The following is an 18,974-nucleotide window of genomic DNA, read 5'->3' on the forward strand; positions in this document are numbered from 1 at the left end:
ATCAACACCTGCAAAAGAACTCTTCTTTCGGTGTCTTAACCCATTGTTGTTCTTTTGTATTTATCTGTGGTCATGTGGCAGATAGCCATTTGAGGTGGGCAATACTAGTGTGGAAAACTATTTGTGACTAACCTTGGTTGTGCAGTTGCTGCTAACCCTCCTGCCTATGTTTATGTGGAATGTGATTTACCAGTTACTGAGTTCTGATATTTGCTTTTCTCTGTTTTCCAGGTGAGGTGATTCTGGATCCTGACACTGCTCATCGATACCTCGTCGTGTCTGAAGATAGGAAGAGTGTGAGATGTGAAAACAGCGGTCAGGACCCACCAGACGTGCCGGAGAGATTTACTAGATATATCACTGTCCTAGGCAAGGAGATTCTGAGTTCAGGGAGGCATTACTGGGAGGTGGAAGTCACTGACCAGAATGGTTGGGACCTAGGAGTATGTGATGAGTCTGTTAGCAGGAAGGGGAAGACCAGACTGTCACCAGAAAAGGGATTCTGGACAGTATGGTTCAAGGATGGTGAATACAAAGCTCTCATTTCCCCATTGACCACCATCCTGAAACCCCAAGTGCCACTCAGGGTTGTAGGTCTACTCCTTGACTATGAGGCAGGCAGACTTTCGGTGTACAATGTACAGAACAGATCGCTGCTCTTTACCTTCTTCACAGCCTTCTTTCCCCGCAAACTGCGGCCACTCTTCAGCCCTCATCTCAGCTACGATGAAGAAAATTCAGGAGAGCTGCGAATCCTCTGACTGGACTGAGAACTGCATTGGGTAAGAGCTGTGTATATCAGTATATCAATCACTATTAATAGGTTGAAGTTCTGTGTTTCATTTTGGGTTGCATATCTGTGGGGATTTCAGAAATACCCGATGTCGGTATTTTTCTTTTAGTTCTAGCTGACTATGGGCATAAATTAAAAAAACATTTGCTCAAATTACAGACATCTTTCTTGACAAATTCAGAGTTTTTGGAATTTCCTGTCCAGCAGGTTACCCCAACACTCAAATGAATCTTGTTTTTGCTGGGTCATGTATGGCAACACTAGGTGGTAGGACGAGAAAGTTATATATGAGTACACAAATGACACCACCCTAAACATCAAGAGAGTCGAGTTTTAAAATGTCTGGGGCAGATGGGGATCTTTCGGTGCCAACCAACACACGTTCCAAATCCGTAATACCATTCACAGCATAAACGTGTATCTAATCTACACATTATTTCTTCTCTTTAAATGGCTGTATTTTTGGGCTTTCTCTGTGCCTTTCGATAGGCCGCCCACACTTACTGGGTACCGGTTTCTAATTGGACAGTTGGAGGAAAGGTAGATGGTAACACCCTTGTTCTTGCATATTGAATACCTCTATTTTTGGTGTCCAACTTTGAGTCAGTGTGCAAGAAAACGCCTTCTGAAAAAAAGCATTCCGAAGGAGAAAGGTACGAATAACCCTCATGCCTAAATGCCGGTTTTTAATTACATCGTAAAAGAATCCATAGCTTACCTTCGTAGCCTTTTTTTATTGACTTTATTTTTCAATATAAAGTAATGCTTGGCCTAAAAACTGTGAAGAACCCCTTCATTGCATAATTAGAGACCGCAGCATAGAATACTTACCTGCCACGCCGCTCTGTTGCAGTTGGAGAAGCCGCCACCACCGAGAGTCATCTTGCCATAGAGACCCGCGCCGCCGCTCCGGGAACCACAACACCCGGCAGGCCTCGCGGCGGCGCGTTGTGTGACGCGCGAAGACAGCGCCGAGGGGCCCATAAAGCAGGTCACACCCCGGCAGAGCGGGGGAGACCGCAGCATAGAATACTTACCTGCCACGCCGCTCTGTTGCAGTTGGAGAAGCCGCCACCGCCGAGAGTCATCTTGCCATAGAGACCCGCGCCGCCGCTCCGGGAACCACAACACCCGGCAGGCCTCGCGGCGGCGCGTTGTGTGACGCGCGAAGACAGCGCCGAGGGGCCCATAAAGCAGGGCACACCCCCCGCGTCGCGGGACGCGAGCGGGACGCCCGGGGCTAAGCCCGGGCAAAGGGCGGGTCCTCTACGGCCCTCATCGGCAGGAGGAGGCAGGGGCAGGGCCAGAAACGCTGCAGGAAATATTTCTGTGATTCATCCCTCAAGTAAGTCTTGCTTTCACAAGACTCTATTAACTGTTCTTTTTGTTTTCACAACATTAAATTTGTTTATACTCCCAATTATGCCTAAAAAACTTGATGAAGCCCCGCTAAACACTATTGACAATTACCTTGTTCAGACTGTTAAGAAGATAAATATGCAAAGGAGGGAGTCTTTGGGGTTGAGTCAATCCCCTGATTTACGATGTTTGTCCCCTTCCACATCAGTATCTATCTTGATTGATGACACCCAGCTGCAAGAAGCTCACAGTGTGGTCATTACTACTGATACTACTTCCCAAGGAATACCTGTTACACCGGATAGCGTAGCCCCGGCACCTGAGGGTCCTAATGCTGAGGCTGAGGGCGACACAGATATTGATACTGAATTTGAACAAGACAAACAGATTCGTGTCTCTGCGGATGAGCAGTCTCCTATAGGGCACGCCGCCAGGCCTAAACGACTATGCACTAAGAATCCACCAAAGCGAGGTGGGTTACGCTCAGGGACAAGACGGAAGAAGGCTACTACCCCAAAATCTAAACAAGCGAACAGTGTTGAGGACCAACCAAATTATACTTTTGAGGAGGCTTTTTTTGAAAAAATTGCAGATTTCCTCAAGATAAAAATCAACACTATTATCAAACCTCTAATATCCAAAATTGATAAACTGCAAGCAGATGTTAAGAAGCTGGGTGGACTTCATAATTTGGTTGCAGGTGGTGTTGAAAATATAACTACGATAGTCACACACCTGAGTAATAACACTGGGGGAAATGTTGTTGGAAGTGATGTGGGTGATGGAGATGGTAATCAACTGCCTGGGGAGAACTCATGACCACATCTACCAACTTTGACTGCTATTAATGAGGGTCCTCTATTAGCTAATATTCCAACAGACCCAACCCCTTCGGTCAATATTCCCCCAGCACAAGCACAAGCTCATTCAACGGATCCCCTGCAATTCATAGTTGAAGCCACACCCGTGGTTTTAGTCCTCGCAAATGTCCCCCCGCTGGAAGGGGGAACAGTGGAAAGCCCCACTTCTCTTTGCAGCAAAGCCCTACATTGGCTAACTAGTAACATGCGGCTAGCACCAGGGGGAAAGCATCATCTGGCAAGCGTAATTAAGTCAGCAACCAGGGTTCCCTGGCTGGGTAATCGGCCGAAAAAGTTCAAAGGGGATTGTGTGGCAGTGAGCTTTTCAAATCAAGACGTTCTTCTGAACATTCTTGCGAACATTTTCCCTCCCCAACGAAGACGGGGTACTGTGGTTCCCCTAAATTTAAAATTCTTTTATGGGGAACAGCAGAACGTTACTTACCCAAGGACCCTTGCCCTAGGGTGGGATAACAACTGGGACTTGAACTTCAGATGGGGACAAGATTCAAGGCACAACGTAGCAGCCCATTGTCACCAACCATTATTGTTTAACCCAGTTACACAACCACTTGAACTGTACAATCGCTATGCGCCGTTATCTTTCATGGATCAAAATGATTGACTTTTGCCAAGACAAGATAGTGATGTAGAAGGACCCCAGCCTGCTCCTGATCCGTCTGTTCAGTATTCTGCAGGTGTTAGGGTCTGTAGAATTATGAGCTGGAATATTGCTGGCCTTAGAGCCAAATTTAACGACAAGAACTGGCTGGACATAATTAGATCCTATGATATTCTTGCCTTTCAAGAAACATGGGAAACATCAGACGGATTGGCCTTGGATGGTTTTTCTTATTTTAATGTACCCGCAGACCCCAGCAAAGCAGGAAGAGCAAAGGGGGGTTGGCTATATACATTTCACTAGATGTCCAAGGAAAACCTAGACATATTAAGTCCAAATCCAAAAACTGTTTAGCGGTTGAACTAACTACATCAAATTCCCATCCCATATTATTTGTGAACTTTTATAATTCTCCTGTCAGTCAAACTCCAATCGAGCATTTGGTAACCTTAGAGGAATTCCTGACTACCCACAGTGAGAACAGTGCCCACGGGTATGAGGTGATCCTTATGGGAGACTTTAATATTCACCCATGCCATGTGGATTGTCACGGGGAACTTGAGGAATTTTCCCCCTATTCCTCCCCACCGCATTTCGAACATACACCACGCGGTGAGGCTTTGGAATTGCTCTTAGCTACCTTCAACTTATATGAATCATGTAGTTGCCCCACAGGTCCGAGGTCACCGACATATGTGGGCAATGACTCAGGCACAATTATAGATTATATCTTTTTATCTCCTAGTATTCTGCCTGAAGTAATTAATTATAAGGTAGAAACCACAGTTTTTAGCGATCACAATCCTGTGATTTTAGAGATTATAGCTCAGGGAGTCTTGGGAAAAAGAAAGATCGACGCTTTATGCGCGACAGAACTAGTTCTGAGAGATCAGAATCGGAGGCTGAAATGGGATCAAGTTACTCCAATCACCTTCTTACAGGAAACTTTGGCTAAAGTTGAGGGAGAGGTCGCCATCTGTCTAGATAATAAGAACTCCAGCGCCACTATGGTTGAGGCCTTTAATGCTATTTGCCGCCAGGTCAATTTAGATCTGACTGTAAAGGCAAAGCCAAATAGGTTCAAGGGCCCCAGATGGTTTGACACAAACTGCTCCAAGGCCCACTCAATCCTCCTAAAGGCACTAAAAAATAAACCTAGAGACAGAGAGCTGATAGCGTCATTAAGGAAACAATACAATCAAGCTATCAGGGTGAGGAAATCTGAGATAAAAAACGAGGCCTGGAGTGATTTATTATTGCCTGAAACACAGAAAGATAGTGCCAAATTTTGGGCAGTTATAAATCACCCATACTTCGCGGAACTAGATAATCAGAGAGCAGACTGTATTATTCCAGATGAACAGTGGGTGACACATTTTAGCAACATTTATAGTTGTACTCACACTACTTTAGAATGTGAAATGCCTCCCACACAACCGATAACTCCCATCTCTCCTTTTAGCCAAGATGAGGTGAAAAAAGCAATTAAGGATACACTCTGTAAAAAGGCACCGGGGCCCGACGGGGTTCCCGCAGATTTCTTTAAGAGTGCTCCCGAACTAAGTTCCAAGATTCTCACTAATATTTTTAACGCTACAACGGAGTTTATTTTTCCCTCTAGCTGGGCCAGGTCGACTATAGTACCAATTTTTAAAAAAGGACAGAGGACAGACCCGGCCTGTTACAGGCCAATTTCTCTCATCGACTCAAGTGTTAAAATCTTGGGAAGAGTCCTCTTAGGAAGACTGATTTTAGAAAGGAAGGGCGTCCTATCTAACGCACAATATGGCTTTAGAGCCAAAAGAGGAACCTTAGATCAGTGCCTAAACCTAGAATTAATCTTAAATAAACATGTAACCGCCAAGGGGAGTTCCCTGTACATGGCCTTTATGGACCTCTCATCAGCTTTTGACCTGGTCAACAGGGCAAAGTTGTGGAGGATCCTTCTGGCCATGGGCCTCGACTCCCCTTTGGTTGGATACCTAGCTGAGCTACATAAGGATCTTGTGACCTCGGTCAGAGTAACTAGGGAAGGAAGATGCACTTGTCACTTTAAGTCAGAGAGGGGGGTCAGGCAAGGGTGTATACTTGCCCCCTCCTCTTTACCCTTTACATTAATGATTTGGAGGCAGTCATGGCAACATCCCATATTGATATTCCGCGTGCAGGCGAGACAAAGATCCCTGTCCTCCTGTACGCGGACGATGCTGTTCTCCTGGCACGCTCCGGAGTAGCGTTAAATAAACTCCTCCTATCTTTTGGAGACTTTTTGTCCTCGCTGGACATGAAAATCAATACAGAGAAATCTCATATAATGATTGCTGGAGCCGCAGGCAGGAAAAGAAAGTTGAAAACATTTTACTGTGCTGGTAAAGAGGTCAGGAGAGTCCCTTCCTTTCCATACTTAGGAGTGACCTTTGACGGAAAGGGCACCTGGGGTCCTCAGCATTCAGTCAAAAGCAACGCTGTTGCAAGAGCGGCAGCAGGGTTGCTAGGCTTTGCTAAAAAAACTAGGCGCCCGTCCCATGGAGAGCATCATCAAAGTCTATAAAGCAATATGCTTGTCCGTTGCCCAGTATGGCTCTGTTATTTGGGGGTACACTAGCTCTGATAAAATACAGAATGTAGAAAATACATTTCTGAGATCTCTGCTTTCTGTCCCCCAATCGACTTCGACCTTTGCACTACACACAGAGCTAGGATTGGGCTATATATCTGACATTTTAAAACTAGCCCCAGTGATTGGTTGGATGAAAACTTGGCTTAACCAGGAGCTTACTTTAAATCACACTATTTTAAAAGATTGTTTAGCCCTGGATAGAGCCCTTAACATCCCGTGGGTAAGACACGTACAAACGCAGCTAATCTTAGCTGGACGCCCGGACATCTTTTCATCTCCAGATGTGATTAGTCACGAAGACCTTAAATCAGTTAAAAACACCCTGACAAATCTATATGCCCTGGAGAGGGAAGTTATAGAGCTAAAAAAAACCATGGTAAGGAAACACTGTATGTTGTCATCTGTTCCAGGAATGGAACCATATCTTTTCCTGGTAACTAATTCTTATCACCGTTTCCTTTTAACGAGATTTCGTTTTGATTTGATTCACTTTATCCTGGGCAATTTTAGAATCTGGAATAGACCCGATGATGCTGAACCATGTGATTGTGACCACTTTTCCACACAGGACACGATGCACTTTATCATGTTTTGCGGACATTATATTGAGATTAGAAAAAGATACCTGCTTCCAATCTTACGTAATCAAGGCTTTATTCAGGTAAAACCAGCCCTGTTGTTTTTGCAACTCCTTCCTAACGTTAAAGTAGCCTTTTCTGTTGCTAGTTTTTTAGTTGCAGGAGCACGTTTAAATAAGCACCGCACAAGATATAGGCACCCTATCCCTGAATAATGATTTTCCTCTTTATCTCATTTATTAAAATGTTTTGTGCTTTAATAAGCCCCTTTTTTATCTTTGTATCATTTTTTTAATATCTTTGTATGACTCATTGTGATTTTAGTGTTTTTAAAATAATGATTGTTTGTTTTTTTGTAACAACTTGTGCTCTGATGAAATGCTGTTATGTAATTATGCTCGTTCTTTTATGATTTTTAATAATCGAATAAAGATAATTGACTGACTGACTGGCATAATTAATATTTCTTTTGGTCAGATGTCGAAACTAGGATTTCAAGGACAAAATTACCAAATTTGGATATGGCAATAATAAAAGCTGTTTCACAAATCTAGAAATAGGACACATGAAACTAAACGTTTTATCATTCCTTAGTTCAACTATTGTGCTTTAAAAAAATAATCAGAATGTATTTTTAGAGAAGGAAAATAGAATGAAAATGTATTGACATCTGACAAATATGGGTCTGAAAATAGTTTTTCTAAAGTGGGATCGCCGAGAATTAAGAATGTACCTATAGAAGGCTTTAAGCACTTTCTCTATTTCTCCCTTTAAAACAGGTAACAATACAAGGACAGATGTAGTGCACTTTTGACCTGCCCTCCCATTCCATCCCCTGCCTCTCCAAAAAAGACAGAGCAGCAACTCAGCAGAATCCTGTTTGTATTGTGCCTGAACTGAGATTATTTATTTAATTTATTTAAAAAGTTGTATATAGCGGGTCCATGACCCTTGTGGGTATTAGAGCGCTTTAAATATGTTCAGAGAGCAGAGACAGATAGAACCAATAATATCATAGTTGATAACACTACAGGATATGGAGCTCCCCAGATAAGGGAGGGATCACCACGATGTCGGGATTGATAGAACAAAAACAGTAACAGCGAGCAGTAGTCATGAGTGTAATGAACGTGTCATGAAAGGTATGGAGAGAAGAGATCCTAGGTTCTAGGCCTGTAATTTGTTCCTAGGTAGTAATTTAACTTCTTTCAGTTGAGGATTCAGTCTGATTTAAGGGGAAAAGGAGTTCCAAATTCTCGGGGCGATCCCAGAGAAAGCTCGATTGTAGGTTTTCTTTTTAAAGAATCTCTGAGGTTTCAGTAATAAGATGCTGGAGCTTCTGGAGGATCTACAGCCCCGAAAAAGATCCTGCTACTGAGCAAGGTAACTTGGGATATTGAAAGTAAGGGCTTTATGGGCCATGCAAGCCAGTTTTAACTGAGTTCTTGCTTCATAAGGGAGTACATTGAGGGATTTCAGATATGGGTGATGTGGTTGCTTCTTGTGGATCCTGTGATGAGTCTGGTAGCAGAATTAAGGGAGCCGTTTTAGATCTGGGCAAGCCGCAGAGAGTTTCACTTTCATAGTCTCACCTGGGAATCACTAGGGCTTGCACTGCAGACGTGAAGTCATTGAGGGGGGAGGAAGGGTTTTGATTTTCCTACATGTTAATTTTCTGGTTCGCTCCTTTGGTGGCAGCAGTGATGTGCTTCTGCATGTTAAGGTTCTTGTTGTGAGTTATTCCCCATGATCTCACTTAATCTTTAACGTGTGGCAAGCAGTTGAGGGCTGCTAGTTGTTTCATCCATTCCTGAATGATGGAGGACTGATTGGGTGCAGTGATTAGGAGGTATTCCGTTTATTTTTTTAACAGTTTTTTTTATTATTAACAAAGTTCCAATCATCACAGGTGTAAATCACAGATAGTTCTATCTTAGAACATCAGGAACAGATCACTAAACATAATTGTACATTCATTCCATCGTGTCAAGTGCAGGATGCTTCCCTTTAGCCATTTCCAATTCTACAGTCGGAAATACGCATAGGTTTCCACAATATGTATTCCACCCACTCCACTTTCTGTCCCATTTCTTGGGGCATCCTCTGATTTTAAATACTTCTTTTTCTGCCACCATACATTTATCTAAATCAGGCGCCCATGCGTTTATCGAAGGCTGCCCCGCCACCCCCCACTTTATTGCAATGGCTCTCTTCACCAACACATAATCCAAGGTAACCAGTTGCTGTTCCACATCAATGAGGTTGGATGGTTCCCAAATGTTAAGGATCCCCAATGATGGAGTGAGGTTAATCTGTTTATCTAGTTCGTCTTGCAAGTATGTGGTAGCCCCTTCCCATAGGGGACGCAGGGATGGCCAATCCCAGATAGTGTGGTAGAAGATTGCCTCCTGGTGACACCCCACAGACAAGACGCATCCTGTCGCATCCCAATTTTAGCTAGTGTAACCCTGGTTAGGTAAGTTCTGTGCAGAACTTTTAATTGAATTAGCCGGAAGCGGAGTGAAATGGCTGCCTATCTCGCCGACATTAACGCAGTTTGCCAATTGTCGTCGTCAATATCATCAATATTGGCTTGCCACCGGCTGCGGAAAGCTAGGAAAGGGTCAGGTAGGTTAATACACAGCTTGCGTTACGTTAGGGAAATGGCCTTGTCAGGGAGTGGTTCAGAGAGTAGACGATCCTCAAAAAGAGATGATTCCGGGAGGTTACCCATGTCTGGGAGAGCGGTCGTTAAGGCATGACGAATCTGAAGGTATTGAAACGCCTCGCCTGGGCCATGTCTTGTTTCTCCTGCAGTTCTGGGAACGACAGGACTCGTACCTTTTTCACAAGGTAACTTATATTGGAGAGTCCAATCGCGTCCCATTTGTCCAACCCTTGTTGATGGCACAAGAGTTCCAACTTCTGTGTGTACCACAACGGAGTGAATTGCGTCAGTACATCAGTCCAGCCCAAGTGTTTGGTCGCCTGGTGCCAGATTTGCACTGTACATGCCGTGGGGCCCACAATCCTCCCTTTCCGGACGTTCGTTTAGAGGGCACCTAAATACCCATCCCGCCCCATTTGGTATCTGTCTAGCATATACACGGGGTCCTGCGGATGGTACAACCAGTGGTTTACCAAGACTAGTTGCAATGCCCAATAATAGAGTCACATGTCCGGGAGGGCGATCCCTCCGTCCTATCACCCCTCAGAGTTAGACAATTTGTGTAATGCAATACGCGGCGTCCCTCCACTCCATAGCAATGATCTCAACTCTCTATCAATACTTTTGAAATACGAATCAGGGATTGGGTATGGGAAGTTCTGAAGGACTTCTAAAAACCGGGCAAGGGCCAACATCTTAAAGAGGGCTGCTCGGCCCAGTAGGGACAAAGGTAGGGTTTTCCAGTAGTTCTTGTCATAGGAGAGGGGAGGGTCGGGGGTAATAAAAATTCCTAAATAATAAAAGCTGTCACAGGCCACCTCGAGGTCGCAACCCAGGGGCAATCGAGGGTCTAGCCATGGAGAACCTTATATCACTGACTTCCTCCAATTTATGGCATAGCCTTAGTACTTGCCGAAGTTGGTAAAAATATGTAGGAGGCTGTTTAGGGGCGCGCGGGTAGAAGCCAGGTACACCAGTATATCATAGGCATACAACGATATTCTATCTTCATGATTTTCACTCTATTTCAGTCCTCTAAGGGACATGTTTTTTCGCACCCAGGAGGCCAGCAGTTCCAGGATTAAAGAGAAGATAAGAGGGGATAGCGGGCAGCCCTGTCGGGTGCCTCTGTCCAGTATAAACACTCGAGATAGTCGGTTATTAACTTTAACCTGGACTTGCAGGTCCGTATGTAGCAATTTAATCCAACCTAGGTATTTCGGGCCAAACCCAAGACCTCAACACCTGAAAAAGGTAGGGCCATTCTGTGGCATCAAATGCCATAGAGGCGTCCAAAGTGAGCATCACCGCATCTTCCTGTATGTAACGCTGTCGATCCAAAACATTGTGAAGATGGCCAATATTCAGAGCTGTGTTCCGCCCTGGCATGAAGCCAGACTGGTCGGCGTGAACCAGGGATGAAAGAAGTGGGATAAGATGATTAGCCAGGAGCTTGGTCAGAACTTTGGCTTCGACATTGATCAAAGAGATTGGTCGATAGGAACCGCAACTATCTGCAGGTTTCCCAGGCTTCCGGATGACCACAATTGAAGCAAGCAGCTGGTCGTGCAGGAGGATACCCTTATCAAAGCTTTCAGTGAACATGTTTTTAAGGTGGGGGGGACGACCTGTGTGGCCACAGTCTTAAGGAATTCAATCGGAACAGATTGGATATTATTTATGGCCCTGCAAATTTCGTCCTCTGTGAGGTCCTCCTCCAGCCCCTCCCTATCAGCATCAGATAAGGTAGGTAATGTCATGTCAGCTAACAGTTGACGTGAATCTTCTGTCGTATATGTAGTGCAGGAGGTATAAATCCTTACCAAGTGGTTGTCAAAGGCTTCCGTAATGCCCTGTGGGTCCTTAATTGGCCCGTGAGGTATTCATTTTTTTTTTTTTAATTTGTTTTTATTGTTGCCATCACATGTTAAACATCAACGGATAGTCATAGTTCAGTGCAGCGTCAACATTCAGCTGCTTCCAATCATTAAAGCAACTTTTTAATTTTTTGTTTTTCCCCCCAAATTCTTAACTTATTAATAAAAGGGTCAGTATATACGATCTGCGTCATAAATCAAATACTGCATTTGCGTGAATAGAAGCATCTGAAGACAATGTACATAGTTACTGCAAAAACAAGCCTGCCTGTATATTCAGTTCATAGGGTCCTGTGCATTCCGTTGCTTCTAATGCCCTTTCCCTTGTCCCCCCTTATTCCTCCATATCCTCCTCCTCCCCCGAGCTATCTCCCTCTTCATCCTCAGGCAGAGGCTCACAGATATCCCCCCTGTATGTGTTCCAAGGTGTCCATATTTTGTTCCATTTACGTGGATTCAGCCTTTGTTGGTATATTGCCCTCTCAGTCACCATAAGCATGTCCATGTTCCTGCACCACTGATCCAGGGTCGGGGTCTCCAGCGCCCCCCAATTCTTTGCGATATCCCTTTTTGCCAGCATCATACCAATGGTCACCCATCGTCTCCCATGCAATGGCAGGTCGGTTGGGCCCCACACATTCAGCAGGCAGACCCTAGGGTCAGGTGTGAACGAGGTCTGCAGGGTTTGACCGACCGTGCGTGTTACACGTCTCCAGTACTCTTGTATCGCAGGGCAGGCCCACAAAGTATGGAACAGCGTACCCTCCTCCCCACAGTTTCTTAGGCAGTATGGGTGTTCAGCCCTGTGTATTTTGTGTAGTGTTGTGCGGGTGTAGTAAACCCTATGTAGTATTTTAAATTGGACCAGTCTAAATCTGGTGGATATACCCGCCTCCCTCGGTGACGCCAATGCGGCATTCCAATCGGCCTCATCCAGGTCCCCGATCTCATTCTCCCAGCGTTCCCTCAGCTTCACCAGTGGATCCGGTAGGTTGTTCAGCAGCTTACGGTAGGTAAGTGAGGTAGCACTTGCCTCCATATAGTCTGTCAGCAATCGATCCTCTAACGGGGCCGATTCCGGGACCGACACCCCCGGCTCTAAAACTGACAAGAGTGCATGCCTTACTTGTTCATATCTGTATGTTTCAGTCACCCCCAGCTCGTACTGCTCCCTCAGAGTCGCAAAGGAGAGCACGCCATCCCTCGTCCAGAGGTCACCCACCGTAGAGATCCCGATGTCGTCCCATTTGTCAAATCCTTTACAGCTGCGCAGATTACAGAGGGCCTTGGCATCCCATAGTGGTGTAAGTTGAGTAATCACTCCCTCCCAAGCTAGCCGCCTCTGAGCTTTATGCCATATTGACACTGTGTGTTTAGTGGGTCCCTCCAGCTTCCTCATCATGCCCTTGTTATAAAGAGGGGCCAGTAGGGTGTTCGTGCCCAATTGGCGTCTGTCCGCCAGGTAGGCCGGGTCATCTTGTGCTCCATGAATCCATTGGTTGATCACCTTAAGGTGAGCTGCCCAATAGTACAATTCAAGGTTCGGGAGTGCTATCCCCCCGCTGTACCAGTCTCGATTCAGTTTCAGTTGTGCTACCCTAGCCGGCTTATCTCCCCACAGGAGGCCCGACATCTGCGCCGACACTTGGCGGAAGAACGACATCGGGACCATCGCCGGCGTGTTTTCTAGGACATATAAGAAACGAGGCAGCGCCATCATTTTGAAGAGCGCCGCTCTACCTAGCAGAGTCAAGGGGAGGGTCTTCCAATGGCGCACATCCGACCTGAGCCTGCCCAGCAGGGGCCCAAGGTTCAACTCCACAAAGGTAGCATGTTCCTTTGTGATTTGAATCCCCAGGTATTTGAAGGAAAGGGGCTCCGTGAGTAGTTGGCAACCAGTAGGTAGGACCGGGGGATCGCCCTGTACCATAAAGAGTATGGACTTGGACCAGTTAAGTTTGTACCCTGATGCTGCACCATGTCTCTCACACAGTGCCAGTAGTACCGGAATACCATTCGTGAGGTCCGTGAGGTAAATAAGCATGTCATCAGCATACAGGGAAACCCTATCCTCCCAGTCGCCTCCCCATCTTATGCCCTTCAGCAGCTGGGTGGTTCTGATGACCGTCGCCAGTGGTTCCAATACTAAGGCGAATAACAGTGGCGATAGCGGGCACCCCTGTCTTGTGCCTCTCGCCAGCGGGAGTTCTCTCGAGATACAACCATTGGCCGTGACCCTTGCCACGGGGTCAGTATATAATAGCCTGACCCACGATATGAATTTCTCGCCAATCCCCATGTGTTCCAGGACCGCAAAGAGATATCTCCATTCTACCAGGTCGAACGCCATTTTGGCATCCAATGATAGCACCGCTGCCGGCTCCGTCAACTGTGGGGCGCGTGCTAGTACCCCGTGCAGCCGCCGCAAATTCAGCGCCGTACTCCGGTGTGGCATAAAGCCCGACTGGTCCGGATGAATCAGGTGCGTCAAATGGGGCAGCAGTCTAGTGGCCAATAGTTTTGCCAAAATTTTATTTTCGGCGTTAAGGAGGGAGATTGGGCGGTATGATCCGCACTCTTCAGGGGGTTTGCCGGGCTTCGGTATTGCTATTATTGTGGCCGTGCGCTGATCAGGAGGCAGATGCCCCCGCTCTCGGCATTCCCTGTACATATTGAGCAAGGGTGTGGACAGCGTTTCGGACATGCTCTTGTACCATTCAATCGGCACTCCGTTGGGGCCTAGCGCTTTCCCTGGGTGTAACGCTGCTATGGCTAATTGTATTTCTTCAGCCGTCAGGTCCGAGTCAAGCTCGTCCCGTTTGTCCTGAGAGAGAGTACGTGTAGGCACCCCTAAGAGGGATCCTTCTGCCATCTCCCGCGTGACCTCGAATTCGGGGGAATATACTGAGTGGAAATGGTCCGCCAGGAGTTCCACTATTCGTGCCGGACTGGTCTGTATCACCCCTTCAGAGTCTTTCAGTTGCAGTATGGCCCTCTGTCCTCCCCGTTTTCGTTCCAGCCAGGCTAGGAGTTTACCTGCCTTATCGCCCACGTCGTATATTCTACTCTGTCGCCGCCATGCTGTCTACCACCATGCGGCGCACATGGTCAGCATGACGCTGCTGACACAGTTTAAGCGCGTGTTGCAAATCCCCTGTCGGGTTACTCTTGTGGTCCTGCGTTGCTCTGGCAAGTTGGTCCTCTAGCTCTACCAGTTCCTGACGTCGCGTGCGTGTATGCTGTGTGATAGCAGAGATTGCCTGCCCGCGAAGAACCGTCTTGTATGCTTCCCAATAAGTTACATGGGATGCCACCGACCCTTCATTTTCAGCGAGGTAGGATCTCGTACTTCTTTTTAATGACTTGGCTATATTAGGCTCCTTGAGGTATCCCGGGTAGATAGGGTAGATGCGTCTATGGGTTCGTTCCCGGCTAGAGAGAGTCAGTGTCAGTGGGGAATGGTCCGAGACCCCTCGCGGTCTGATTTGAGTGTCCGTGAAATTGAGGAGGCCCCCCCCTAGAGTAAGGAAGTAGTCAATCCGTGATAGGCTGTCATGTACTACCGAGTAGTAGGTATACTGCCTGTCCTCTGGGTGGAACTGCCGCCATATGTCTACTAAACCTTGTGCCTCCATGAAGTCTTGTAATCTGGAAGGCCCTGGTGTTTGTGTGCGCACAGGGTAGCGATCTAGGGAGTTGTGTGCCACCGCATTAAAGTCACCCCCCATGATAAGATCACCTTCTGGAAGGTCCAACAGGAATTTTCCCAGTTCTGGGAGAGCTAAGGTGTGCAGTGCCGGCGGGATATACACAGAGACCACATTGAGCGGCTTCCCCTCCCACTGTCCATGTATCGCCGCGAAGCGCCCCTGTGTATCAATGCTAACGGATTGGGATATGAACCTGGAAGAGCGGTGCATTAATATTCCTGTACCCCTTGACCCCTTAGTAAACTCAGAGTGTACAACCATGCTGTAGCCTTTCCTATCTAGGGCCCGTGTCGCTGTGCCAGTTAGATGCGTTTCCTGTAGTAGGACCAAGGCGGGATTCAGTCTCTTTATGTTCTGTAAGACCAACCCACGCTTGATTTTGTCTCCCAGCCCCCTCACATTCCAGGACATGATGCTCAACGGAGATGCCCGCCCCATACTAGTATCCCTCCCCACCATGTGTAGATGAGCAGGAAGTTTGTCTATATTTGCGGTGAATCAAGCAGCTTGTGGAGTGAGTCTGTGTGCTGCGCCTCGCAACCTCTATTCTACGCGCGTGTGCCCCATGGTGTCGTTCCTGACCCTGTGTATTAACTGATAACCAAAAACACATCCTACCTCCAAGTCCCCCCCTCCCTGCCCCCCTGCTCAACGGACTCAGAACTGCCCGCCCCCCCAACTTAGCAGAGTGCCTGATCCCATCCCAAAACATAGTACTTGCTCGCTGGGGTGAAGGACTCTCCGTAGTCAGCGGCCTCCTTCCACGGTTGCGGAGGCCCTCCGCCCAGTGTCCAAGGCGGCATTGCCGGTCGTCAATGCAGTCAGTTCAGCTGGACCACAGCAGTGAGTCACTGTTCCTCTTCGTCACCCTCCTCCCGTAGCTCATTCAGAGGGGAGAGTGTCTCGGTGTCTTCCCCGGTGGATTGTGAGCCCGGACGGGACCCAGTATTACGGAGTTTGTTCTGCCTGTTGGAGCGACGCGGGAGGCCCGCCGACCTCCATCCCTCGAGCCATTCCTGCGCCATTTCCGGAGACTCAAAAAACCATGTCTTATTATCTGCCACAATCCGAAGCTTGGCTGGAAAAAGCATTGAGTACGGGATCTCTCTAGCTCTCAGTTCTTTCTTGACTTCGAAAAAGGTTCTCCTCCTCCTTGTGACCTCGGCCGTGTAGTCCGGAAAGAAGGCCAGTGTAGAGTTCTGGATCTTAATAGGGGGTGATGTCCTCGCCGCTTGCAGGATGGCGTCCCTATCCCTGAAATTAAAGAGTCTCGCTATGATCGGCCTGGGGTTGGCGCCCCGTTTTCTGGCGTCCTCCAGGGATCCTGTGTGCCCTTTCCACTGTGAAAAACGCGGAGAGTCCTTTAGGCTGTAGCTTCTGCTTGATTAAGTTCTCTACATATAGGTCCATCGCCCTCGTGTCTTCCGATTCCGGCACACCTATTATACGGATGTTGTTGCGCCTCGAGCGCCCTTCCTGGTCATCGAGCTTTTCACGCAGTTCCCTATTTTCCTTCGAGATGCGTTCCATACTAATCTGCAGCTCCGACACATCTTCCACCAGGGACTTGGTAACCACTTCCATATTTTTCACTTTCTCTGTCATCTTATGGAAGTCCGCCCTTATTAGTGTGATTTCAGCCGAGATCGACCCCACCGTAGTTTGCACTTGCGTGAGGGCCCGCATGACATCGTCCAGGGTCGCCTTCTTGCCCCCCGCCGCTTCCGCTGTCTTGCCCTGCTGTGCTTTGGCGTCTGGGGGGAGGAATTGGGTTTCTCATACGCAAACCGGTCAAGGCGGGATTGCGCCGCTCCGTTTTTCGGCCCTTGCCAGCCATCTTGGCAGCAGGGCTCTTCGAATGAGAAGGTAGACACACTTGGGTCAGACCCACTCGTACCCCCTCCGGATGGCCACGGGGCTCCTTCCAATAGCCCACTTGGCTCTTAGTGGTTCAGCGTGAACCCCGGGAACTGCGTCTGGTCCATGCGATAACTGGCGACGCCACAGGGCCCCTATCCTTTCATGCCGCTCCCACCATGACCAGCGGGAATGGTGGGGTGATGCTGGCCGCTGATGATTAGATCCAGTCGTGGGGCTGTCTTTGTACTGTTCTCCCCTGGAAGAGCGATCTCTGTTGCACCCCAGTGTCTTATATGCCTCCCCCCTCTGCGTCCCTCAATCCTTTTGCCTGGTGCTTCCTTCAACTGTATGGCCTGTATTATTGATAATTATTTCGGCCCGGGTCCGAGGGGAATGTCCCGTGTGGATGATCCCCAGCACCCGGTGTCAGTTCAGGGAGGAGTGTCAGGAAGGTCCGGAGCCCGCCCGGGCTTCCCACAATGTAATGCGCCCCCAGTCCGTGGGGGGCCCGGGTGCTATATGTTGTCCTGCCTTGCGGGGAAGAGCCACTGCTAGTCTGTCCCTGCGCTCCGTGTGCGGCGCCGGGCTGCCACCGCCGCTGCAGGGCTCTCTGCAAGTCCCCAAGATGGCGGTCCCTACCTCGGACGTTACAGCTCCGAGCGCTTCTTCCCGCTCCCGTGGGGTGGTAGGGCAGTTCTCCTCCTTACCTCGGAGGAGTGCCTGGGTCTGCACTCTGGGCTCTTAATTCCGGTGGCTTTATCCGGGCGCCGATGGTTCTCCTTCGTCGTCTTCGGCCGCGGGCGGGCGCTTCCGGTGTCCCTCTGCCCGGAGCAGTCAACTTCCGGCCGGCTCAGCTGGTCCTTCCACTCCCCGGCTCGGTCATTCCGCTCAGGCCCACACGGGGTCGCTGAAAACTGGACTTCCAGCCCATGCACTGAGGTCCCGCCGTTCCGTGTCTCTGCCGCCCGGTCCTGGGCTTCGTTGCCTTCCCGCCTGGGAAATTGCATGCACGGATAGATGTTCGGATTTCTTTAGGAGGCCGCCTCAATCACGGAGCTCTCCCCCTAGGCTGCCGCCATCGTTGGCTGCTAGCCACGCCCCCCGAGGTATTCAGTTTTGAGTGTTTAGTTTGAGGTAGTTGTCTGCCGGCCAACTTTGTGTTTTCCGTAGAATTAAGTTGAGGGAACTGATGTCTTCATAGGAGGAGACTTTCAGGTATAGTTGGGTGCTGGGCATACATGTGATAGTGGATGTTGGATGAACTCAGGATTTCCTTTAGAGGGTCCTTGAACAAGTTAAAGAGAGTGGATGAGAGGGAGGAGCCCTGTGGGACAATTAGTGTGACCAAAGTGGTTTTAGATAGGGACTGATTAACCTTGACTCTTTGAGTTCTGTTTAAGAGAAACACGTGAGGTAATCTGACATTGGGTGCCGCTGAACCTCAACAAAGATGATCAACAATACTTAAGTTAACATTTAACTTCACAAGGCAGAAAATGTCAGAAGCGTTAGCTCAGTCCGAGCGATCAGTAAGATATCAACTGCATCCCATTCTTTTTTTTGTTTTGCTAAACTCTTCAGTATGTGGGAGAGTGATGTGTGAGTCAAAATTACCACTGTAGAAATTCCCCAGACTAGCCTTCCACCAAGATAATGCATATCTTGGTGGGGTGACAACCACAAAGATAAGGAACTGATACCAAATTCCTTAATCTACAGGATGGGTACAGAACCCTAGCAGTAGTGCAGTATTTATTTTTCTCTCTCTCTTTCCTCTCTCGCACACACCCTTACCTGCTAAGTCAGCAGTATAGACCTTCAGGAAATAGTGTATGATGATGTGCTGTGTTGTGGGTGCCTTATTGCATGCTGTTGTGATAGTAGGTGTGATGGCATGTGTGCTTTTGTGTTTGTGTGATGCTGTATATGTTGCCACATTGCCAAAATATTAGGGGTCAGTTGAAAAGAGGACTTTAGATAGGCTACAAATAAGTGGTGCATGAGTAAAACCAAGAGGCATATTATCA

General features: G+C 47.9%; 1 protein-coding gene across 1 annotated transcript in view; it reads left to right on the forward strand.

Moving 5' to 3' along the window:
- LOC147717723 (pyrin-like) overlaps window positions 1-18,974 on the forward strand; it is a 141,900-nt gene that overhangs the window by 120,468 nt on the left and 2,458 nt on the right. Inside the window, exon 10 of the mRNA XM_086919875.1 lies at window positions 232-782. Within this exon, the coding sequence (XP_086776001.1) occupies window positions 232-761 (530 nt within the window). The 3' untranslated portion in view covers window positions 762-782. The remainder of the gene's footprint in view (window positions 1-231; window positions 783-18,974) is intronic.

Source organism: Lissotriton vulgaris, chromosome 5, assembly GCF_964263255.1.
Source record: "Lissotriton vulgaris chromosome 5, aLisVul1.2, whole genome shotgun sequence".
Taxonomy (NCBI): Eukaryota; Metazoa; Chordata; class Amphibia; order Caudata; family Salamandridae; genus Lissotriton; species Lissotriton vulgaris.